This window comes from Lepisma saccharinum, unplaced genomic scaffold (genome assembly GCF_977018435.1).
Source record: "Lepisma saccharinum unplaced genomic scaffold, izLepSacc3.1 HAP1_SCAFFOLD_1087, whole genome shotgun sequence".
Lineage (NCBI taxonomy): Eukaryota > Metazoa > Arthropoda > Insecta > Zygentoma > Lepismatidae > Lepisma > Lepisma saccharinum.
This window is the reverse complement of record NW_028143733.1, coordinates 13191-40156: the sequence shown is the minus strand read 5'-3', so window position 1 is coordinate 40156 and position 26966 is coordinate 13191. Positions and strand designations below refer to the sequence as shown.

The following is a 26966-nucleotide window of genomic DNA, read 5'->3' as shown; positions in this document are numbered from 1 at the left end:
TCTAAAGAAGTTGAACCAAAACTTAAGAATTTGGTGAGCCATTTTGCAAGAGAAAGTAAAAGGGAAAAGAACGCCAACAAGTCTGGTAGTATTTGATTAAATTTCTTCCACTATACTTATTTGGACTTTTCAAACTCAGACAATTACAGAAACTGCTGTTAAAATCTCATCTTCCTAGTCATACTTTTTCATGGAGTTTTTCACATGTGCTGGCAAGCATATTTGCATGCAACAGTGCTGTAGGGATATCAATTGATATTGGCAAAGCAAAATGGCTATGGTGCTCAGCCTTGCCAAATTGGATAGCAGGGATTCACCTTGAGGCAGCCGTGCCAAATGCAAAGTGAATGTGAAACAGCAACACTGCCACACTAATGTAGAGTCATTGTTTTGAATAATGCCAGTGAATATCTTGGTTCATTTTCTTCAAGTGAATGTGAAGTAGGAGAAGGAGAGAAGAGTAGCAGCACTGATGAGTACCTTCCTTCTTATCAAAAGAAAACTATGAAGACTAAAAAAAAAATGCAAGATTTTGACTGACTCATTCACCACTTTCATATCTGTTACTGCAATGAATATATATTCTGTGATTCTTTACTGACCTTCTGCAAACCTTTAAGCTCAAGTTTTTTTAAAAATTAAAGTGATCAGACCCTTTGCGGGTCATAGAGCACATTTGGCAGGGATGCCTACATTTTTGGTATTTTATCCTCATGGGAAAATTAGAAACATGTGGGGCATGACTTAAAAAATGTCACTCAGTACTAAAAAAAAAAAAAATTCAAAATTTGAACCAGACTATTGATTCTCACTCCAGAGTATCCCCCAACTAACAAATTCCACTTCGAATACTGCTCATATGCAACCATCGCTATTAATTGAAGGACTCGGGTGTGAAACATGGTAACATTTTGGTTATTTTTGAGTTACAAAGTAAAATGTGTCATCCTTCAATTTTGGAGTGAAATTGTCATGTCGTACAATTTGCATTGTACTCAGTGAAGCCATGTGAAATTGGTAAACACAACAAGAAAACAATTTATTTACAGTATAGCTTCTAATGACCTTTTTTCTTAATGAACTCAGAAATTACCAAAATGTCACTTACCATGTTTTACACCCAAACCCTTCAGTTATTTGTCCGTTTTGATTCACTTATATTGTTTCCATTGTTTACATTATAATTATATTTTTAATAGTTTCCAGCCCAATTTTTATGTATTGGCCTTCACATCAAAGTTTCGGAAGCTACTGTGCTTCCATCTGTTTTTATTTGGGATTCTACCTCCCAACACCTTAAGTTATTTTTAACTAAAAAGACCTTCTGCTAATCTGAAATCTAATACATATGTGTAATTTATTCTACAGGAATCAAAAGAGAGAGAATCAAGCCCATTTGTAGTGGATCTCAGCAGGTACTTCAAACATGGAAGCTCTGAATCTATTTTCCAGCCTGGATTTGGACAAGGAAGCTCTCAATCTATTTTCCAATCAGGACTTCGACAGCAAAGCTCTGAATCCACCACTGAACCAATGGTTCTGGAAGAAATGCAGGTAAATATCGTCCTTGTTCTATACAATGGAAGGGTTTGTATGCATGAAATAAACGAGGAAGGAATTACCTTCGACTATTATTATTATGCTATATGTATATATCCCAGCAGCTAAAGGTTGAAATAAATTATGTATATATATATATATATAAATGTATCTGGGTATACTTCTGCAAATGTTATTTGAAGGGCTTGGGGGTAAAAGTAAAACATTGTAATTTCATTTTGGTCATTATTGACTTACAGAGAAGAAAGAGTCAGTGTTTACTTTCACATGTAATGGCCATGTCATGCAATTTACATTGGACTCATTGAATGCTTTTGAAATGGGTAAACAATTCATCTACAGTAGATCTTTTAATAACCTTTCTTCTTAATAAACTCAGTAATGACCAAAATGTCACTTCCATGTTTTAACCCAAGCCTGTCATTTTGTGCTTAGTGTACATAATATATCCACGTAACACGTATCCATAACTAACTAACTAACTAACTCCCTAGCCTTCTTAAACCCGAAGGTTCATGGCTGCAGCAACACAGGCCTTCCATCTGTCCCTATCTTGAGCAAGTTCTATATACTCTTTTCCATCCCTACCGATTTCCTTTAGGTCCATCTCAACGTTGTCCCTCCATCTTCGTCTTGGTCTTCCTACAGGTCTCTTACCATCAGGTTTCCCAACAAGAATCCTGTAAACTCCTCTTTCCTCTCCCATTCGTGCCACATGGCCTGCCCACCTAAGTCTTCTTGATTTAATTATTCTAATAATATCTGGACATGAATACAAATTATGTAGTTCTAAATTATGTAACCTTCTCCACTCACCTGTCTCCTCATCCCTTTTAGGTCCAAAGATTTTCCTAAGGATCTCATTTTCAAATACTCTCAATTTATGTTCCTCTTTCAATGTAAGGGACCAAGTTTCACATCCATATAATACTACAGGCAAAATTACTGTTTTGTATATTTTAACTTTTAGTTAGATATTAAACGAGAAGACAAAAGTTTATGAAGAGAGAAGTAACATGCATTTCCTGAATTAAGCCTACTTTTTATTTCCTCTTTAATATAATTTTCATTTGTTAATATTACTCCTTAAGTATTTGAATTTGGAAACTGGTTCAAACGAGTTGTTATCAATAATTAGATTTTGATTATTACCTAACACTTGGTTTCGGCCTGTAAGCATATATTTAGTTTTCTCTTTGTTAACTTCCAAACCTATCTCTTTAGCAGTTTTGAACAATATTTTAGTATTATTCTTAATTGTATTCACATCATCCCCCAGTAAGTCTACATCATCTGCATATGCTAAGAACTGAGTCACACCATTTAATTTTAGTCCTTCTTTAGTTTCTTTTACCTTCCTAACAGCATATTCTAAGGCAAAATTAAAGAGCAATGGAGATAATGCATCTCCTTGTTTTAACCCATCATGAATTGTAAATTTGTCAGACATATTAATACCCACACGAATTTTACTTTCTGTTTCACTGGTGCATATTTTTATCATACTAACAAGCTTCTTAGGTATTCCAAACTCTACTAATATATTATATAATTTATCTCTTTTGACCGAATCATATGCTTTTTTGAAATCAATGAATAGCTGATGGACATTTTGATTATATTCCCACTTTTTTTCAAGTGTGTCTGATGTGAAAAATTTGATCTGTAGTTGATCTGTTACGTTTAAATCCACATTGATAATCACCTATAATTTTATTAGCATATGGGGTTAGTCTTGTTAAAAGAATGTTAGATAATATTTTATATGTTGTTGAGAGTAGAGAAATTCCACGGTAATTATTGCAGTTCATTTTATCACCTTTTTTAAACACAGGAACAATTATGGGTTCTTTCCACTGTTGAGGGATTTCTTCCTTATTCCATATTAAACAAATTAATTTATGAATTTGACATATTAATGAATTTCCACCATATTTAATTAACTCTGCTGGTATTAAATCAATGCCAGGTGCTTTGTTATTCTTTAGCCTTTTAATAGCATCTTTAACTTCAGTCAAGTTAGGTTCTGGAACTAAAGGTTCTGCTGTGTGGACTTCATTTACGTCTGATTTATCTCCTACATGGACATTTAAAAGGTCATTAAAGTAGTTCTTCCATCTATTTAGAATATCGCTTGGGTCAGCTAGAAAATCACAGTCTTTATCTTTTATCAAGTTTACTTTAGGTTGCCACCCCTTTCTAAATTCATTTACACCTTTATATAAATCTCTGATATTTTTATTTTTGCTGTTTGTTTCAATTTCGTTAATTTTGCTTTTCAAGTAATCTCTTTTTTTTTACTTCTAAACGTGCGGTTAACTTCTCGCTTTATTCTATTATAATTGTTTAGATTTGTATCATCAGAGTTATTTAACCACCTAAGTCTAGCCTGATTTCTTATTTCTATTAGATTATGACATTCATTATCAAACCATGGCTTACTTTTTCTTGGTTTATGGTATCCTATACTTTCTTTAGCTGCTGATTCTATTGCATTACGTATGTGCTCCCAATTCTTATTTACGTCTGTTTCATTTATATTTTCATCATTTAAATCCTGCAAAACATCAAATCTATTTGACAGTTTAATTTGGTAATCTTTCTTAATTCTTTCATCAGTAAACTTTCCTGTATCAAATTTTAGAACTTTTAGATTTTGTTGCTTATGATTTATCACTGAGTCTTTTTCTCTTAATTTAGCAATTACTAAATAATGGTCACTGGCACAGTCAGCACCTCTATGTGTACGAACGTCAATTATAACAGTATACACGTATCCATAGGTTATAAAATCTTAAAAGTATATTCTGTTATTTCATTCAGAGCTTTGAAATATTTATATGGTAAAACTGGGTGTGTATATGTAGAACACTTTCAGCAAACAGAAGATTATACAGGGTGTCTATCAAAATAACAAATAAAAATCTTGACTTTTTCTTGACCTATCTTTCCTTTTTTCTTTATTCTTGGCATTTATTTAATGGCCCCCTACTAAGGTATAGTTAAAAATTAAGAAAAATATATATTTTCATTCAATAAAAAACTCCTACCCCAAGGCCGGTTACGTTAAAAACTGAAGCTGTACTTTAAGAAGAGATTTAGATTTGCTTTAATTATTAATGTATGTAAAAATTATTCTTAAGAAACAAAGGGAACAAATCTTAACCACAACTCAATACAATTTTAGATTTCCAAATATTCAATTTTATGTGTGGGGCACATCCAGCAGCAAACACTTCGCGAAAAGCGGTTCCTCAAAAAAACTGAGAGCTCCAAACTTAACACTGGTAACCTACAGTTAATTTCTAATAATGCCTATGTTGATAGGTTAGGAGGCCAGGTTTAGAGGTGTTAGCAACACATTTTCGCGATGTGTTAGCAGCTGGGTGTGCCCCATTCGCAGCACACACACTGAATCTTCCATGGAAACTCTACTTCAACAAACTATGTGCGTCCACTGCCTGATTCGTCACGCTATTGGCACTCTTCAGAAGGAAGAGACCAGCCTCACTGTGTATGTTACAGGGAAATGTGCCCCAAATTATATTGTCCCACACGAATCTCACAGGTTGTTATGGGACCAGCTAAGGCACTCTCAGACGGGCCTCTCTGAATGCGCAGATAGTTTCAGGCAGGGTTGGAAACTGGCAGTAATTATCGGAAGACCTAGAATTTCAGTTTTCTTGTATTAAGCATCGTTTAATGAAATTATAAGTAATATAATCCGTAATAGACAAATATATTAGGATAGGCCCAGCCTCCGGGCTTCTTAGGATGCTTCACCACTGATTGTCTCTTTTGCTGTAGTAGAACAAGAACATTCTTACAGGTATTCTTTTGAAGGTGGTTAATGGAAAACTAAGTAAACTGTAGAAGATTTTTGTGCCACCACTTGAAGGTATGGTGCTTTGAAAACAATGATACCATGTGACTGAGAAAGTGCTGTGTATCTTTTATTTTCATAAATAACTTGAACTATTGTTTACATTTTGCCTCACAATAAATTATGTATAGAGTGTCCCACAAAGGGGTTTACACTATTTGAATGTTAATAACAGAGAAAGTATTACAGATAACCTGAAGGAACTTTTTGTATCTGGATCTGTCATGATTAGTGCTTGTTGCCATTCATTTGTTTTTCTTTAATTTCAGTTCAGTTGCCAGTAGTGACAAGTAATTGACAAGATGGCTGGGAACCTTTTCGTTGAGCAACGGAAGTGGATTTTAAAGTGTTTTTGGAAATTTGAGAACATGAAAGAAGTGCAGAGACAATAGCGAGCAGAATTTGATACTGCACCACCGCCACGTGTAACAATTACGAAATTACACAAGAAGTTTGAGAGGGAAGGAACTGTGTGTGATCTGGGATGGTGTGGCAGGAGGAAATCAGTATCGGATGAAAGAGGGATGGAAGCAGTGGTACAAACTTTCACAAGATTCCCTAAGAAGTCCATATATCAAATTTTACCTGTCATCGTCTCTGCACTTCTTTCATTTTCTCACATTTCCAAAAACACTTTAAAATCCACTTCCGTTGCTCAACGGAAAGGTTCCCAGCCATCTTGTCAATTACTTGTCACTACTGGCAACTGAACTGAAATTAAAGAAAAACAAATGAATGGCAACAAGCACTAATCATGACAGATCCAGATACAAAAAGTTCCTTCAGGTTATCTGTAATACTTTCTCTGTTATTAACATTCAAATAGTGTAAACCCCTTTGTGGGACACTCTGCAGAAAACAAACCTATCCATTCTTTAGTTTTCACTACATTGGCCCAACGTAAACACCACATGGCCCAACGTTGGAACCACGGCCAAAATTACAGTTGGCCAACGATTGTTTTTGCGTTGGGCCAACCATGTTAAAAATGGTTGGCCATTTATAGGAACATATGGTTGGGCCAACGTATTGAAGACTGAAGTATATATACGTTTGTGTTGTGATAAATATTTATAAATTTTTGTGAGGTCAAATATACAAATTTTGTGTAAAATTGAAATTTACACAACACTGACTCATGTTCATATTATTGTTTTCAAGGTACCTTCAAGTGGTAGCACGAAACATTGTTTGACTTGTTTGATTTGCTTTATTTTACTTCGCCTTTTGTGCCACTTTTGGCTAATTTGCGAAGATGGGGATGAGTGATGATTTGATGAATAAACACACACAAACATCCATGTCCAGGCCAGGATTCGAATCTGGGACCCCTAGTGTCATAGCGTGATGTGCTAACCACTCCGCCACAGGGGCCGGCAGTAGCACAAAACACTATGTAGTTTACTTAGTTTCACACATCTCAGGGAATTTAGTCTGCACATAGCATTGTTTATTTTATATCAAGATTACGTGTAAGAAAGTACTTGTTGTGCTGCAGTTAAACAGACAAACCATAAGCAATTCCCAACAGGGAAATATCTTTCATCCATGGCAGCTGGCAAAGGACTGGTGAGTGAGTGCAAGTTACGACTAGCTTATACTTTCATTGACAACATAATATATTTTTGGTATGTGGTGTGACTGAAAAATTCTGAAAGAAACACTGTTATACATCATTTGTTTTACACTTTACAATTTACAACATACTCTTAAATATGGTCTTAAACCCAACCTTTCCCACATAAAAACTGTAGTTGGCCCAATGATTTTGGTTACTTTCGATGTAACTTATTATACTCAAATAGTATACATATTATTATTTTTTTCTTTCAGATTCCTCAAATCCATTCAAACGAACAGTGTGAATATGGAAAAGATCAAGATTTAGAAGAGCTTATTCTGACCCTGTCTGTGGACATAACCGTACGTATGAATATGATATACATTTTTAGATAGTTTTATTCACCTTCAGAATGTGCAATAGCTTTGTCCTACATTTTATTGGATGAACTACATTATTTAATAACAATTATTTTCAATTAGGTACAATCACATACATGTGTGAAGATATTATGTATAACATGTTAATTAGTTTGATTGAGGATTCATGGAATTCTCCTTGTTTTTGCTAATATTAGTTACAGGATATGTTTACATTAATTTACATACACATAATAGATAAAATCAATACATATCCATGTCCTAGGAGTACATTAAGGATGACTGTTTTTACACTCATTGATTTGAGGCTGGGTGAGCTCTGGAGCAGCTTCATGTGAAGACAAGGCCGGAAAAATTCCAACCTTACATTCCATGCTGGGAAATATAGGTGCTGATATGTCTCATCTCTACATTTTATTCATATGGTTTGCATATTTAACATGCACAGAATTAATTAAGATACAAGGGAGATAAGAAAGACAACCATATGAATGTATCAATGTATCAACACTCTATGCTTCTATACAACTTGGTGAAAATTCTGCAATTAGATAAGAGATACAATTCCTACATTCTAGTTTTATTGTTTTGTTTTTTCAGTATCTTGCCAGGGAGAGTGATAAGAATGGAAACTCTGCGCAGAAAATGGCTTCTCACTTCTCTGAATATTTGACAACACTTGTCACGAAAATCCACAAGGTGAAGAACACCCTTATGCATCTGAGGCGTATTGAGGAGGAAGCGATGAACCTGTGTGTTGTTCAGCGAAGGGCTGTGTATAAGGTAAATAATTATATCATTTATTATTAATTTTATGAATAAAATCTTAACTTTAATTTGTAAAGTGTTCATTGTAAAACTACCTATCACTTATGTAAAGAGTGTATTTTTCAACGTAACTAACTCAACAATTTCAAATATGTTTAAAATAGTCACATACTTATTAGCCAGTAAGTGTGTGAATGTGAAATTATTCTTGTCTTTATTTCAGGAAGCAGATGCACGAACCCTTTCTAATCAAGTGGCAACCATTGACCTACCTGTAAGTATTCTAACATTATATATATCCTGCACCTGTAATCTTTTTGACATGAAAGGCATCCTTACCCCATCCCTCTCTCCCTGCTGAAACCACGGTGTATGCCACAGTTGACAGTCAAAAGCATTGCCACATTTTTTTCCTTCTCATTGTTGTTTGCCTGAAGCCAGCCAGGGTAAATTTGAGTAGGTGAATTGAGTAAATTTCAGTGTCACAAATCAATAAAACATTTCATATGACCACTCTTTTATTTTCAGAATGCTTTTCTCGGTATATTGAACAGCCAAATTACTTAACACGAATAGCCCTCGTGTGGCTCTGAGATATGATTTATTCCTCATAAAACCTTCTTTCAACCATCACACAAAGATCTTTAAAAAGATAATCCACAAACCAAGGAAACTAAGTATTTTAGAAAAAATGCCTGAAGTAATTTTGGCTCCCAACTACTGAGAAGTCCTGGCATCTGTCACTTGTTACTTTTAGCTGTAGTCATCCCTGGCCAATCATCTCTCCCCAAATAAAAAAAAATTCTCCTCGGCATGGTAATGAATCAGTCCCACACTGTGGCCGTGCAGTCTAAGGCATCATACCTTGAGCTCTGGCTATGGAACATATGCAGATTTGAATCTCCTGAGGGAAGTGTAACAACATTTACATGAGATTTCGGCCTGTGTATGGAACCTATCACCCATCATGAGGAAATTGGGGAGCTATGAATGAGTAGTGTAACCTGGTCATGGAAACCTACAATGACTGGGTTTTGCCATGCTCTCCACACATCACACCGTAACTGGTTGAATGATCTCACACCTTAGGAGGTGGGAGTGAGGCTGGCAGCCAGTAGGAAGACCCTGGCTCTCATGAGCTGTTGTGCCACTTCCTCTTCTTCTTTTTTTTTTTGTTATGGTTGTTTGAAGAAGTCAATGGCTTCTTTACTTGACTACAAGTGTTCATTGGAAGAGTGATGTTATTATCCCATAGGGAAACTTCCTAGTCATCTTCCACCCTTTTTCCATTTCTCTAATAGTTTGGCTCCAAAATTCTCCGTTCCGGGGAAATATCCATACTGTCAACGATGTGCTTGCAACACTGATCAGATTTGTTGTGAGAACACTGGCTGTACTCAATACATGCTCCCCCTTAGTGAGGTAAAAATATGTAAGCCTTCATATTTTTATTGTTAAATTGTAGTCTAAAGATTTTCATTTTGAAGACATTAATTATTCAAAAAAAGTTTTCAAAAACATATATCAGGTCTAAAATAATCACAGAAAGGGAGTCAATTTCTCATGAACATAATTCATACCTATATGTATTATCAAACATTTTTTTTTTTTTTACAGCAACAAGTATGAGGTTTGGTCAGTGGAAAACAGGCCACCCTATACAACTATGAAACTATGTGCTAATCTTAAAAGTTATCCCCATAGGCATTGAGGTATTTGTCCCACTGTACTGGCAGTAGGTCAATGGCAGCCTGCAGAAGGTGGGCAGTTGCTGCAACAACCAGCATCAGAGTTGGACTGGTGAATATGCAGTTTCAGTTTCAGCTCACCAAAGAAGATGGCATAATTGCATGGAGTGTTTCCGACCAAAATCTGTGTTACAGGTTCTGGGCAACATGCGCCATATGCGAACGTGCATTATCATGCAACACCACCGCAGATGACAACAAACCTGGTCTGACGGAGTAATGTCTAAGTTTCTGTATATCACACATTAGTAACGGTTTCACCTTCCTCACAAAAATCGATAAGCAGGGTCCCCTTGTGGTCAAAGAACAATGTGAGGAACACGTAATTCCGGGAACTCTGCATACCCTTCAATTTCTTTGGTGGTGGCGAGTGGGGGTGCTTCCACTGATGACTTTGCCGCTTGCTTGGTTTCCGGTTCATACAGATGGCACACAGATTCATACCCCATGGCAACTCAAAGCAGCATCTCTTAAAGTCCGCCCGGCCAAAGAATGGGCTTAAGGAAACCCAGACTTTCCACCTCCAGTTCAAGGAGAAAAAAGCGGTGTTGCTACCAGTTGCTACGTGCCTAATTTTTGTCCAGTCTTACACGACACCTCTTCCTGTCAACATAACATGTCCTCTTCGCTCGCATTTCAGGGAGAGGCAGGGAATTAGAGACCCATTCGCTTGCTGCACTATGGCAACCATTAGGCTTCGCCGTGCTTGTCCTTGTTGATTGTGCTACCTGTTTCAAAAACGACTCGAAACAAAAAAATTGGCAATGCAGAATACCACGAGAATTCTCCTTGCCACGGCAACTGAACCAAGGCGATTGGTTCAGCAGTTCATGTGACACTCCCTGGATTTCAACAGAAAGGACAGAAATAGAATTTCCAAGTCCATTCTTTGGCTGGAACCACTGTAGTGCCATTCCCATGCAAAACAGCTTTTGTTCTGCGGTCAGATTGTGGGTAACCCACCATTCACACACCTTTCAATACTGGAGGTGGTTTTTCATGACATTAAACACTGTGCTGAAACTTGCTCCTTGGGTCTGTACATTGTCTGTACGGTACACCGTCGGTCCTGTTGAATGATGTTAATAACATATTGGATGAGGCGCACACTTGCACTACTTCACACAAGCCTGCAACATGACTGCCATTTATGGAATTCCCTTCCAGTGACAGGATTTTGTGGAGCTGTGGCATTTACACATCGAGATATACACAAGATGGTCTGTTTTCCACTGACTGACCTTTATATCTTAAGTGTTATAAATTTGTGTGTCAGTATTATATAAACCCTTTCTCTTTAGGTATGGGAACGCATAGGCCTCGATATGGACCAGCACGAGTTGCAACTAGTAAGTTATTTCACTATAATCATACATATAGTATACTTAGATATTTTACATTTTCAGGTAATTTCCTTTCTACACAAAAATTAATAATTGTGTTACTTTTTCAAAATGGGCTGTATTTATTTACATATAAATTTAATTGACTTAGTATTACCATTCACAAAAGGTTCTTGATAGATACTAAAAAATATATTTCAAATTAAATTCATTCAAGGGTTTTCTGTTATATTCATGCAAAATCTTGATGTTGATGATGTGCTCAGATGCCCGAATGTGTTGGGAGAGTGCTGATTCTGGAGTTTGTGTTTTAATTCCTTTTAGGTGTTCATCTATTCTTTCTTACAGGGTTTTACCAATTGGGCTGGTGTTGATTACAGTTGCATTTAACACCATATAAACATATCTGCAGTGTTCATTTGGTAATCTCTTTGTTAACCCTTAAATGTCAAGCTGGTACAAAAAATAGGCATCGCGGGACAACTTGAGCTCTGGAGAAAGTGGAAATCAGAGGGGGCCATATGGGTTTTCTCAAGAAAAAGGCAGGTCGGTGAAGCAAAATTCCAATGTTGCCACCTACAGATGCAAACAATTATCCAATTATCTGGACACTCAGTTTAGTTTAGATGTAGATTTGCATAATTCGGCGAAAGGGAGTTCCGCATTGTGAAGCCAGGCAAGATATGTAGGATGAGCCCAAGCCTTGTTTCCAATTATACTCGCCGATCTCCATGGCAGAGTGGTTAGCACAGCGCACTATGTCGCCAGAAGCCCCAGGCTTGAATTCTGACCTGTAGATGGTAGTTTTTTTGTGAGTCTTCATTCATCAATATCATCATCTTCATCAGCATCATCCTCATCTTCACAATTAGCCAATAGTGACAGAAAAGCACATTGATTGATTATATGTATTTTACTTTGCTTTGCTACTTTTGGCTAATTGCAAAGATGATGATGACTGATGATATGACGGAACTGATGAAAGGACAATCACAAAGAACATCCATGGCCAGGTCAGGATTCGAAACTGGGACCTCTGACGTCGAAGTGCACTGTGCTAACCACTCTGCCACGAAGGCCAGCAAAAGGACTATTAGAACGCTTGTGAGAGATTCTCATGTTGGATAATACTGTACCTACATATTAAAGAAGTTGCGAGAAAAAAAATCAATTTTCAATTTGGGGTCATGTTATGGAAATGTTTACGTGATCTTTATTTTCTTATTAAGAACTGAATCTAATAGGAAGGTTTTGATGGAAATCCCAGATATTATTGTAGTGCATGCCGATTTCTTGCATATTGATGACTGCTGAAACACTGGAAGAGCCATGTACTATTTAGACGAAACATACATAAATGAACATCACACGGTGCCAAAACGTGGCAATGTCACAAGAACATTATAGGGTCTCTACCACGAAGTGGAAAAGGTAGGAGGCTTCTAATGGCAACCACTGACATAGCTCAGTTTCTAGTGGCCTTCCGCAAGTTCCCTTAGTGATAAAATATATAAATCGAGAATACCATAATGCGTATACGTATTGATGATGTCAGAAATATGATATGATATGATTTATTTCATTCCTTTGACCATTGTACAGTGGTTGTTTTCCACACATGGTATGGAACATGTCAGCACATTACAGTTAATAATTATTTTCAAATAGGTACAAGTATGAAGATATTATACATAACATTTAAAAAAAAAAACATTGATTACATTATAATTGATTCTCCTTCTTCTTGCTGTTAGTTGCAAGGTTTACATTAATTTACATACATATAATAGATAAAATCAATACATACATATACATGTCCTAGGAGTTCATTTAGGATGTGACAATTTGCAATTTATTGTCAGGTACTCTTTAACAGAATAAAAACAATTATCTAATAGGTATTTTTTTACATGCTTTTTATATGACGTAGCTGATTGTATTATTTTTATGTCACTTGGGAGGTTATTGAAACCGTTAACAGCCATGTATTTCGGTCCTTTCTCAAATAATGTGGTGTTGTGTGATGGTATTGTGAGGTTGCTGCCATTCCTTGTATAATATTTATGTGAGGAGTTGTTACATTTGAAGGAATCTAAGTCAGTTTTTACATACATCAGCAGATGAAGTATATACAAGCATGGTGAGGGTAATATGCCTAAATTTTTAAACAGTCTTCTGCAGGGTGTATTTCTCTTAGCTCCTGCTATTATTCTGACAATTTTCTCTTGCAGCACAAAAATTTTATTACTATTAGTGGAATTTCCCCAGAAGATTATACTGTATGTTAATAAAGATTGAAACATGGTGTAATATAGTATTTTCAATGTTTCTAAGTTTGATATTGTTTTCAGTGTATTAATGGCAAATATAATTTTACCTAGTTTTGCAGAAAGGTGATCTATGTGTGGGTCCCATTTTAAGCTTTCGTGAATCCATACTCCCAGGAATTTGACTGTTTTAACGTGATTTACTGTCATATTACCTAATGTAACATTTGGTTCATTTATCATTTTGTTCCTTGTGTGATGGAAATTGACAGCCACAGTTTTGCTGCTGTTTAATACTAAATTATTGTCAGAAAACCATTTGCTGAGTTTGATTGTTACATGTTTGATATTAGAGTTAAGGGTTTGTTCCTTACCACCGGTGATGGCTACACTTGTATCATCTGCATAAAGAGTCATTTTTGCTGAATTTAAATTTATTGGCAAATCATTAATATATATTAAGAAGAGTAATGGTCCAATAATAGAACCTTGTGGAACTCCACTTGATATTGTGCAGGGTTTTGAGACAAAGCTAGATTGCACACAGTCATCCTTTCTGTGGATAATCTCGACTATTTGCATACGATTGCTAAGATAGGATGTGAGCCAATCATGTGCGATGCCTCTTATGCCATGGACAGACGTTTTAACCCAATAACTTCCATTACGAAAAGGAGAGAGAGAAGGAAATTGGGGAAGAGGAGCTCACAGCATTGCGTACAAAGCAAACATGGCTGTAGTAGGTTAGAAGATCGATATACTTTTTTGTCAATTAAAACAACGTAGTTTATGTATAGCTTTGCTAAGAAATGCTTTTGGTTATCAGGCATTCTGGTAACATTTATTGGGAATAGCAAGAAATTAGTGCAGTTACAAACACTGCTTTTGAAGGGTGGAGAACTCATGAGGGTTGTCACTACCTCCGTGGTCAACTTGAATACTTTCTCCCCAGAGCTCAACTTGTGGCGCAAGATCTATAGGAATTTTTGCTAACACCGGGCTTGCCCATTTTTAGACCAACAAGTGTTGTAATGTACTGTGTGAGTTTTGGAACATACTGTCACTCAGATTATGTTTGTAGATACATGTTTTGATTGGAAGTGTCATTATTAATTGGTGACTAGGATACGAAAATTGATGCAATTTTAAAGATAAGACTTATACAGAATTTTTTACTTTAAATATTATAAAAAGTAAAGGTAGGGTAGATGTGTAACATAAAATTTAGGTATGAAAATTGAGAAATCCTGATATAGTTCGATGAAAGTCACCATTTGAATACCATGAGTAGATGCTAATCTTGCTTACTTGGTACAAAGATGTTATTCTTATTTTAGGATTGTGCCATCTTTGCAAGTGTGAGGCTGGATGGAGAAGGACAACCGTCGTCGGCTAATATCTATTATCATGGCCTTCGTGGTCTTACAGTTGCTGTCAGGCTATGCAGGTTGTATAATAGCTGCATTCAAAACCATAATCGTTTAATCCACGAAATGATGAATTCCATGGAAGGCGCGGTTAGCATAGTCTTCGCTGTAAGTAATAAAACTAGTTTATGTATGTATTTAAACTTTAGTATTACATCTGCTGTGAAAGTCTCTTACATTAGCAATGGCTTGAATATTTAAATGTAGGGCCGAGCTGATACTGACACCAAATATATTATTTATAAATATTCTGAACTACTTTGCATTGTTGCAATTTTCAAGCATTGGAATCGGGGGGAATTTGTAAAAGCAGGGTGCGAAATCCTGGGAGGACAGGGGGGATTTCCCCCACCAACAATCTTGGCTTCAAAAATCCCCGCACCAAAAATTTCCAGGGGGGGGAGAGTTTTTGTTATAACAAACTTTTATAATATACTTTTAATTTCAAATATACTTTACTAAGAATAATATCAAAAACATACACTAATTAGTGTAGGTGAGTATTGAGTGCTCTCTCTCAAGAGATCAATAACAAATCTATATCAATACGCACAATAAAAGTAAAACAAGAATGCAAGAAATCTAATTGATTTATCATAAAGCACAAACTAAACAAAACTCACACATAATAAAACCCCTTGAACTATTTCATAATTTATTAACATCTTTAACAAGTTAGTAAAGGAATTAATTAGCTGCTTTGCAATATCTGATATGTATAAAAGTAACAAATTAATTTTCTTTATGTATAATTAATAATAATAATAATAGTAGTAGTAGTAGTAGTAGTAGTAGTAATAATAATAATAATAATAATAATATATTTTTAATTGAGTAATTTATTTTTACTTTTAATAACATTGCAAATATGTATTGCATAATTTACACATATGTTTGTGGGGGAGGGGGGTTTGTAGATGAAGAACTTTCTCCCCCCACCAGTTTTCAATTATTTCGCACCCTGTGTAAATCACCATGGTCGAAGGTGGTATTGTCTCAAGCCTGTTTATGTGAACCAAAAGTTTATATGTGAAAACTGGTCTTTAGGTTGAGAGAGATCTGTAAGATGTAACAAGAATAAATTTTATGTTGGGGAAACATGAAGTATATGGTTCCTTTATTTTGGCTCAAAAATTAAGGAAATAAATATTTTTATAGTGAGGCACATTTTCCCCCATAATAGTATTGCCTACTGAAATTCTGTGTGTGAAGTATGTAATTCTGGGTTGAATTTAATTTTCTAGGTCCATATGTTAACCCTCTTAGGATATAATTGTAAATTTTTCAGTCCAAGATAATGATATCACTTTCTGATTTTGGGTAGCTGTCATTTGTAATTCTGTGGCCAGATGGTAACACTTACAGGTTGTGGTAGGCTTTTCCCAGACTTTTCCAATGATTACGGGAAATGGGGAAAGTGCGACCACAATTCCACGAGCAAGGAGGACTAAGAACTGCAAGGACACCTGACCTTGAATAAGCAGTGCTGGATCAGGTGGAAGAACAACCATCCATTAGTACACAGGCCACAGGCTGTGGCACGTGGAATTGGTGTGGCCCATAGTACTGTTTGAAAAGTTCTGAGGGAGCAGCAGCTGCACCCTTACCATCCACATGTATGGGCCGATGAAAATCCCCTTGCCACAATCGTGAAGGGCCTTCAAGGCAAATTTGCTGTAAACATGTGGGTGGGCATTGTCGGCGAACATTTAATAGGTCCGTATCTTTTACCGCCATGATTAACTGAACCAGTGTACACTGTGTTTCTGAGAGACATCCTTCCTGAGTTATTGGAACATGTCCCACTTCTCGTTCATCAACGCATGTGGTTTCAGCATGATGGGGCCTCAGCCCACTTTGTAGCTGGTGCTCGTGATATTCTGATGCAGACCTTCCCTCAGCAGTGAATAGAGAGAGGCAGACATGTTGCTTGGCAAGCCCGTGCACATCATCTGACCCCACTTGATTTTTTAGTTTCCCGATACTTTGTATAATTTCTGAGTCATCTGTTGCTTCCGTAAAAAATGTCTTTGGGTTCCAGTTGATTGTCAGTGATGATGATTTGTTTTGGGGGGTGAGGTTTTGTGGGTATAAGTTTCTAACAATTTCTGTGAAGTGAGGGTAGTTTCTTAGCTTTAGGCATGTTTTGGTGGTTCTTTAGTGCAGAGTTCTTTCTTTATTATATTCCACATTGTTTTTGTTTTATTTGCTGCGTTGCTTATCTCTTTGTCATACTGCTGTTTTGTTTGCTATTTTTAGAACTTTTCTGTAATTTTTTGTATGTTGTATAGTTGTTCCAGAAGTATTTGTCTTTTCCAATCTTTCACAAATTCCACCCTACTTTTTGCTTGCTTTTCACTAAAACTGCAACTCATTTACCCATTATCACATCTCCACTGACAGGCCATTCAAATGCTCAAATGTGTTCTAGTTGCATGTCTGTGCAGAGATCTGTGTTGATGTAAGAAGTGATTGTGATCTTTGCTAATTGTTTTTTTGTTTTGTGGTTAGACTGAAATATTGATACTTCACGTAGGAATATGCAATTTCAGTGTGAGTTTGTTTAAGAGAAATATTGTCTCCAAACTTCAGAGACAAAGTGTTGAAATTTTAATCAGATAACCACTGATTTATGATGAAGTTTCCAAATTTGATAATGATTGTGTTGATGATATCAAATTAAAGCATTGTGAAAATTCCTATTAATAGATTTTCCTGCTCCACAGTTACCAACATATGATTCACTAACTGTCATATAATTAAATCAGCACAATTTTTAGGCAAATTAATGTAATCCTAAATCTAGGTGCGGTGATATTTTGAGGGGACTGAGAGGAAAGATTGTTGGTTTGGAAAAGTAGGAAAATATGCATAATTTTACACAGTAATTGCAGTATGTTGTGAATAAGTTCTTTTTGTTTTTGTAACATATAACAGTGAAATATATAATCAATAACAGTGGTTGAAGAGTAATAGCTAGAGACGTGAAGTTTTCATTTTATTTATTTCTCCCTAAATTCCGATGTTATTTTTTACTGCAGTTCGGTGTTATTTTTTACAGTTTAGGGCAAAATTTGTTGTTATTAATTTAAAATCGGTGTTATTATTACATGCATTTTTACTGTTCTTGAAAACTGAGACATTTTAGTTTTAGTGACAAAAAGAAGAAAATATGACTTACCTTTGTGGGAAATGGCTAAATTTCTTCCATTTGAGGAAACTATTTCAACTCATCAGCCACTAAATATGAAATGTTTATTGAATGACATCACTGAAATCCTTGAAAACAGTCATACACATCACATTCCCATAGCTATGCCATAAAATCCCTCTGGGACCTCAAAATGCCCTTTTGTGTACGCACACATACAAGACCGTTAACACCTCCCCTGAAACACAACAGATGCTTCTCCCTGAAAATTTTCCCGTTCCTACAAAACTTCCCTCCTGGAAAGATCCCCCGAGTGAATTCCTTTTCAGGACGAGGTTAAACACTGAGCCAAACTGAAATAAATGAATCAAACTTGCACCAGCTAAACTAGAAATGACAGATATAATAGCACTTTAGGCAGTTCATTTTCAACAGAGGAAATGCTATTCCCAGTTTATATTGCATATTTCGCAGAGTGTTTTGCATTATAGTGGAAAATGATTCTGCAAAATTTGCACTATTTCGAGATTCTGAAGCACCAAAAACTTGTCTCCTTAACCTAAACTTTTCAGTGTTATCATTAAAACGAAAACTTCATGTCCCTAGTAATAGCTAATTTATAAATTCTATCCTGGAAAATCAACATTCTCAAACTGCATTTGTTAATAATAGTAAGAATAAATATATTTATTGCTTTGTGATTCAAGCATGTCGTACCTTCATAAGTTTACAAATGAACAACAATCATGGGCGTAACTTGGGACCTAACATTGAGGGGGCAGAATGAAACTGCCTATTTTTCAGGGGGCAGAATTAAACAGGGCCCAATTTTGAGGGGGTAGAATCAAACCTGGGGCTTAAATTTGGGGGTAGACTCGAAAAGTTTTCTATCCCATAAAAACAGTGTCCAGGATTATTTGCTAGGTAACTGTGACATTTACGAAATTACAAATATTACCATTTATTACTTTGCTCCTCAGGTGCCCTAACTTGTAAATTTTAATAAACCCGAAAATTTTGGGGGGCAAGCACCCCCCCCCCCTTGCCCACTGCCAAGTTACGCCTATGACAACAATTATAGAACTGAAATTGAAAAATTGACATTTTGAGGAAATACCATGTTAATCACTGCTACATGGAGATGGTATCACATAGCTACCACTCATCCTGAAAAGGTTAAATTGTATAAAATTGTATAATATATTTATATATTCTCTTTTTCCTAGCCCGAGCTCATCCCTCGTTATCTTCGCTTCACAGGGCTTGAAGTTCTTCCACCTGTGATTTTACAGAACAATCAAGTGGATGAGTGAGTGAGTGAGTGAGTGAGTGTGAGAGTGTGAGAGTGAGTGAGTGTGAGAGTGTGTGACTGAGTGAGAGTGTGTGTGTGTGAGTGTGTGTGTGTGTGTGTGTGAGTGAGTGTGTGTGAGTGTGAGTGTGTGTGTGTGTGTGAGTGTGAGTGAGTGTGAGTGTGTGTGTGTGTGTGTGTGTGAGTGAGTGTGAGTGAGTGTGAGTGAGAGTGTGTGTGTGAGTGTGTGAGTGAGTGTGTGTGTGTGTGTGTGTGTGTCTGCGTGCTATTTTGCTGCTCATGGAATCTTCTTCACATGGAGTGAGGGATTAAGACTTTGTGTGCTATTTTGCTGCTCATGGAATCTTCTTCACATGGAGTGAGGGATTAAGACTTTGTGTGCTATTTTGCTGCTCATGGAATCTTCTTCACATGGAGTGAGGGATTAAGAGTTTGTGTGCTATTTTGCTGCTCATGGAATCTTCTTCACATGGAGTGAGGGATTAAGACTTTGTGTGCTATTTTGCTGCTCATGGAATCTTCTTCACATGGAGTGAGGGATTAAGACTTTGTGTGCTATTTTGCTGCTCATGGAATCTTCTTCACATGGAGTGAGGGATTAAGAGTTTGTGTGCTATTTTGCTGCTCATGGAATCTTCTTCACATGGAGTGAGGGATTAAGACTTTGTGTGCTATTTTGCTGCTCATGGAATCTTCTTCACATGGAGTGAGGGATTAAGAGTTTGTGTGCTATTTTGCTGCTCATGGAATCTTCTTCACATGGAGTGAGGGATTAAGACTTTGTGTGCTATTTTGCTGCTCATGGAATCTTCTTCACATGGAGTGAGGGATTAAGACTTTGTGTGCTATTTTGCTGCTCATGGAATCTTCTTCACATGGAGTGAGGGATTAAGACTTTGTGTGCTATTTTGCTGCTCATGGAATCTTCTTCACATGGAGTGAGGGATTAAGACTTTGTGTGCTATTTTGCTGCTCATGGAATCTTCTTCACATGGAGTGAGGGATTAAGACTTTGTGTGCTATTTTGCTGCTCATGGAATCTTCTTCACATGGAGTGAGGGATTAAGAGTTTGTGTGCTATTTTGCTGCTCATGGAATCTTCTTCACATGGAGTGAGGGATTAAGACTTTGTGTGCTATTTTGCTGCTCATGGAATCTTCTTCACATGGAGTGAGGGATTAAGAGTTTGTGTGCTATTTTGCTGCTCATGGAATCTTCTTCACATGGAGTGAGGGATTAAGAGTTTGTGTGCTATTTTGCTGCTCATGGAATCTTCTTCACATGGAGTGAGGGATTAAGACTTTGTGTGCTATTTTGCTGCTCATGGAATCTTCTTCACATGGAGTGAGGGATTAAGACTTTGTGTGCTATTTTGCTGCTCATGGAATCTTCTTCACATGGAGTGAGGGATTAAGACTTTGTGTGCTATTTTGCTGCTCATGGAATCTTCTTCACATGGAGTGAGGGATTAAGACTTTGTGTGCTATTTTGCTGCTCATGGAATCTTCTTCACATGGAGTGAGGGATTAAGAGTTTGTGTGCTATTTTGCTGCTCATGGAATCTTCTTCACATGGAGTGAGGGATTAAGACTTTGTGTGCTATTTTGCTGCTCATGGAATCTTCTTCACATGGAGTGAGGGATTAAGACTTTGTGTGCTATTTTGCTGCTCATGGAATCTTCTTCACATGGAGTGAGGGATTAAGACTTTGTGTGCTATTTTGCTGCTCATGGAATCTTCTTCACATGGAGTGAGGGATTAAGAGTTTGTGTGCTATTTTGCTGCTCATGGAATCTTCTTCACATGGAGTGAGGGATTAAGAGTTTGTGTGCTATTTTGCTGCTCATGGAATCTTCTTCACATGGAGTGAGGGATTAAGACTTTGTGTGCTATTTTGCTGCTCATGGAATCTTCTTCACATGGAGTGAGGGATTAAGACTTTGTGTGCTATTTTGCTGCTCATGGAATCTTCTTCACATGGAGTGAGGGATTAAGACTTTGTGTGCTATTTTGCTGCTCATGGAATCTTCTTCACATGGAGTGAGGGATTAAGAGTTTGTGTGCTATTTTGCTGCTCATGGAATCTTCTTCACATGGAGTGAGGGATTAAGACTTTGTGTGCTATTTTGCTGCTCATGGAATCTTCTTCACATGGAGTGAGGGATTAAGAGTTTGTGTGCTATTTTGCTGCTCATGGAATCTTCTTCACATGGAGTGAGGGATTAAGAGTTTGTGTGCTATTTTGCTGCTCATGGAATCTTCTTCACATGGAGTGAGGGATTAAGAGTTTGTGTAGTAGTCAAAAGTTGATTAGAAAGTGGTGATGCCATTATAAACATTCAGACAGTGTGCTAACCTAAAATTTTTAACGTACTGTGCCAATTTTGTTAATGTTGGAACATTAAATCTTTAAATTCTGTATGTGTACTGGATTTTTCTTAAAATAATAGTTAGTACAAGCTTTTTGTTAATTTTATGCAGGGAAATAAACCTTTTTCAACAAATACAGTGGAGCCCCAATTTTTTTGTTACAGATTTTACATTTTCCTAAATTATACATTTAATCTTAATGGTCCCAACATAGCAAAATATTATAAAATTTTCCTGTTTTACATTGTTTCTCATTTTAGGCTTTTTCAGCTGGATTCCCTGAAAAACATACAGTTGAGGTTCCACTGTATCTGTACATTTTAAACTAATTATAACAATTGATAACTGGTGCTCTGAATTTACTCCATGATATTATTTGTCAGATAAATATTTTTGTGTTCATTAACTCTTTTGCTGCAGCAAGCAACTTCAGTCGATTTGCTTCAGTATGTGTAACTTGCAGAAAGTGACTGCAGTCGATTTCGAATATTCTCATCACTGCTGGTGTCCATTGAAGTATCACCAGAACATGCTCCCATCTAGTCTGTAATTTGAACTATTTTCGAAGGAAGTAACTAGCTTTGGTTCTGAACAAATGAAATACGTGTACCACTGTGTGTATGCAAACAACAATGGCAACAAGGATCATTTATCTTCTCAGTGGCGTGCCCAAGATTTTTGAAAGGGGGTGAGGATATTTATAAGTTTTTTATAGTAGTTAGCCCTCATTTCACTATCTTTCCTGCTCTTAATATTATCTTTCTTTGGGCATGATGGACCAAAAGGAAGGGTTATGAGCCCTACCAACCCCTCCCCTGCTTGAGCACAACACTATCAACTTCAATAACAATGAAAATTAACACCAAGGGGTACTATGGTCCTCTTTCAAATAAAAAAAGAATTCATATCAATACTTTAAAATATTTTTTTTTTTACAAATCTATGCAATTCCCAATATTTTCCCCAAAAACTACGCAGTGAAAGTAATATCTGTGTGCCAAAGTCCTGCAGCGAAAGAGTTAAAACAATCAAGACATGTAAATATGTCTTGGTTAGATAATTCAAACTAAATGTCACTACCTTTTTCTGGTGACTTCTAACAAACTACTGCTGTGATTTAACATCTGCTGTACATTATCTGGATGATCTGATGAATCATGTGATGAAACTTTGCTGGTATAATTTGCACTGTCCAACATAATCTGATATCTTGGGTACCTGGACAAATGCTAGAAAAAAAATAGAACAAACACCAAGTACTGCTGGCATATCTGTGGTGACTGATAATGCCTGTGTTCATGAATCTGCAGCTGATATATACTAAATACTCTGTTATCCATGTTAGTGGGGCAGCCGGGTAAGGACCTTCCATAATAAGACTGGTCTGCAAGAACATCTCTGGAGGGTGTAGAAATGCACGGAATCCTGCTACTGCCCCTACCCTAAAACTGTCTGATGAAGTTTGTCAAAGCCATTGACCCCACCAGGACAGCTTTCAAGTACTTGTATGACACAAAATTGAAGAGGTTAGTTCTCAGATCCGAAACCTAAACCCCTTCAACAACGATAAGTTTGGCAGTGTACTACAAGGTGATGAGAGGCAAGCTTTGACCAAACCTTCCTCGGAAATGTGAGGGCAGAAAACTACAAAGATCTGATAGAGAACATGCCTCTGAATCAGAAATTTGGATATAACATGTCCATAAAGATACATGATCCCAGCGGCGGCTCTAAGGGGAGAGCTGCCGTGCCATGGCTCTACCCTCAGAAAAAGAAAAAGCACTTGCTTTGCCAAAATATAGTTAAATTAATACATTTACGAACGAGGAGATTCAAATCTCGTAAGCGTTCGAGCTTACGGCCGCCTCAATTTCTGTGCCGCGTCCCCAGCTGTTCTCTCACTTGCTCTGGGCCAGCATAGTCTGGCCTGAGCGCAGAGGAATGAAAAAGTCTCCGCAGTTAACGAGCAAGGAGTTGGGGTGGTAGCTCAGTGGCAGCCATAAGACAACCAGCCGTGCCCCTTTTCACCTGGCACGATGCGAGAGCTTTCACATTGTGTTGACATAGTTGCAAACTTCACAGAGAAGTGACTAATGCTGACCGATTTGTAATACTCGTTGGAGAAGTAATTCGCGAGAAAGATACTTTCCTGCATACTTGGCAAGAAAGAATGTAATATCTTCCCCAAATTTATATAACCATTTAGATAGATGTGTGTAAAGAGTCATCCAGACTCTTTTGTTATCGATTTCTTCCTTAAGAAAAGATATATTCCTTTCTCTCATGCACACACACTCATGTGTTGCAACTGACGTTGACAACATTGAAGACATTTACTGTACAAAAGAATTGTCTAAATATCAAAGGGAATTCGCATCACCAGGGGATTTTTTACTTTAATATTTGTAAAAAATCACACGGAAAATCTATCAGTATAAGAATTTCACTTGGAGATATAATTCAATTTCTTGCATTGAATTCTAAAAATTGTAGATCTACAGTTCATTTAGCAGATAATCATATTTCAGTTGTTAGTAACACCGATCGTTGATGTACCGTCTGGGGTTGCAAATTATAAACAAAGCAAGGCGAGAATACCGTGATCGACTCGGTGTGTCTAATTGTTCAGTGTTTTTCTTTTTAGTGAAGTGAAAGTGTTCGTGTGTGAAAGGAAGGGTAGTTAGTAAAGATGAGTCAGATAGAGCATTATTACATACACAGTTTTCCAAGGTACTATACGATATTAAATTAAAAGTTAAACAATTTGGCTGTCCCACGCCAGATTTAAACATCTATTCTATTTGAAAATATCAAAACAAAATGGTAAAGGTGACAGGCGTCGAAATTTTAATAGTCGCATTTATTTCCTAGAAACTCTGGCCGACCTCCGCACAGCATGCTACGATGCCAGGGATTGTGGGTTCGAATCTCAGCCTGGGCATCTGTGTTCTTTGTGAGTGTTCACTCATCCTTATCTTCACGATTAGACAAAAGTAGTACAAATGCGAAATAAAATAAACCCATCTTAGGAAATCTGAATTTTTGTCTGCAGTTTTAGTAAACAAAGTTCCATTAAAATGTGATTTTTAATGCACACAGGTGTAAAATGGAAAATATATGTGTAAAAGTTAATAAGTTTGTAAATGCTCTTGCCAAGGTTGCTTTTTGCTTGGAAGGCAGGGAATTCAATGGTTAGTCTTCCCTCAACGGCTTTCTTGTTTAAAAGGTAACAAAAGCCGGGCCCTGTGATGGAGTGGTTAGCAAATTGTGCCACGACACCAGGGGTCAAGGCTTCGAATTCCAGCCTGGGCATGGATATTTGTGCGAGTCCATTCATCAATTTCATCATGTCATCACTCGTCCCCATCTTCACAAATTAGCCAAAAGTGGCAGAAAAGTGAAGTAAAATAAAGCAAATCAATCAATCAAAAGGTAACAAAAGGGGTCCAGTTTTGTTGCAGGTTCACACTCGTTCGAGACAGTTGCATTGAACCAGATGGATTGACAGAGACCAATGGATAGAGAGTGAGCGCCATATGTAAGAACCTCTGCATCATAAACTGCGGGGGTGGGTTAGCGCTATGGTAAACCATGCGCAGGTAGAACGATGTCTGGAAAAGTGTATTCTTCTGTAATGGAGCAAAAGGCAACCTGGAGCATTTTTTACTTGATCTTTAATGGAATGATAAATTTACATTAAAGGGGAGGTGTAAATAAATTGCACATAAATATATCTCCATGAGGCATCATTGAGTGAGCCCTACAGGTCGTATGTGCATGCTAGGTACTAGGAGCATAAGTGTTTTGGTGTTTTGGGAATCGGTTGGCTGTTAGAAACCCTTAGTCTTAGAGAGGACAGCCAATCAGGGTTACTTAAAGCACTGGTATACGTAAAACCACCCAACAGCCTCCACCACGTATCAAACCCAAAACCCCTTGATTACCACTATGGCATCGGGGAGGCCAGTTCCAATATATTCAATCAATGATATGATAGTTCCAGATATGTGCTTATTTAGTACTTTTTACATATAAAATGTTTCTGAATTTGAAATATGTTTCTTTTTTTTACTTAAGACAAGCAAGCTAACCACACTGACCGTTGCAAGTGTTATAGGCCTACATTCTGACTTGGGTGCCAAGGAAATCTTGAAACACTAAAGTTGCCGGTGAAACAAAGAAAGTTTGAGAACCCCCTGGTATAAACTACTCTGATCCACTTTCATCTCTTCTGCTGTCAGTTTATATCATGATAATCACAAAATATTCTAATTTTTGTTTCAATGCTTTTTTCTTTTTTAACGAAACATCCCCCAAACAATAATTCCTGAACAATGTACAAAAGGTCCTCAATATGGCAGACTTTAAAAAAATATTTGGAACATAAAACACAAGGAATATGTCATAACAGTCCATCCTTGTTCTCGCAGAATTATTTGTAATCAAGATCTTGTAGATCTCAAATTAACAATGAATTAAGTAATTGGTATCTTGATATTATTTCCATTTAATTCATCAGGCATGCAATTTGATTGTACCCAGGTTGAGAATACATCAACTATTCAATCATTTCCTCCATCTATCAATTCAGTATTAAAAAAAAAAAAAGGTCCAATAATTTTTTACGTGGGGTTGGTAACATGCGCAGGAGCATGTCCTAGTATTCTGTGCTTGCAACAGAGATAGAATCGTCAGAGTGGGGTTGCGCACGTGCGAGTAGCAGTAAGGTGAAATGGCTGCCGTAATACAAAATCCCACCAAATGTGAAGTGTGATCTGTCATACGATTTCTGAAAGCCAAAGGACAGAATGCAGCTGACATCCATCGGGAATTGTGTGCCATTTATGGACCGACAGTGATGAGTGAAGGGTAGGTCAGGCAATGGTGGAGAGAGTTTTGGGAAGGGTGTTCAAATGTCCATGACGATGAGTGTAGCGGAAGGCCTAGTGTTCAGATGGACAATCTGGTGGAACGAGTTAATGAGGAAGTGTGTTCCGATTGCCTGTTCACAATATCTGAACTCGCCAAAGTGTTTCCAGAAGTGTCTGCGAAAACAGTGCATCGAATTGTGACTCACAACCTAAGGTATCACAAACTGTGTGCGAGGTGGGTACCACAAATGCTGACAGATGCTCACAAAGAGCAAAGGAGGACAGCTGCATGTGATTATTTGGCCCACTGGGGGGGAAGATGGGGTGA

At 37.1% G+C, this 26966-nt stretch overlaps 1 protein-coding gene across 1 annotated transcript; it reads left to right on the top strand.

The window, feature by feature from the left end:
- The first annotated feature begins 11225 nt into the window (after nucleotides 1-11225).
- LOC145983495 (uncharacterized) lies at nucleotides 11226-19700 on the top strand. The gene is made up of 3 exons (XM_083116584.1): nucleotides 11226-11249; nucleotides 14848-15045; nucleotides 19315-19700. Exons 1-3 carry the CDS (start codon nucleotides 11226-11228, stop codon nucleotides 19399-19401), a joined length of 309 nt encoding a protein of 102 aa, XP_082972710.1. The 3' UTR covers nucleotides 19402-19700.
- The last annotated feature ends 7266 nt before the right edge of the window (nucleotides 19701-26966 follow it).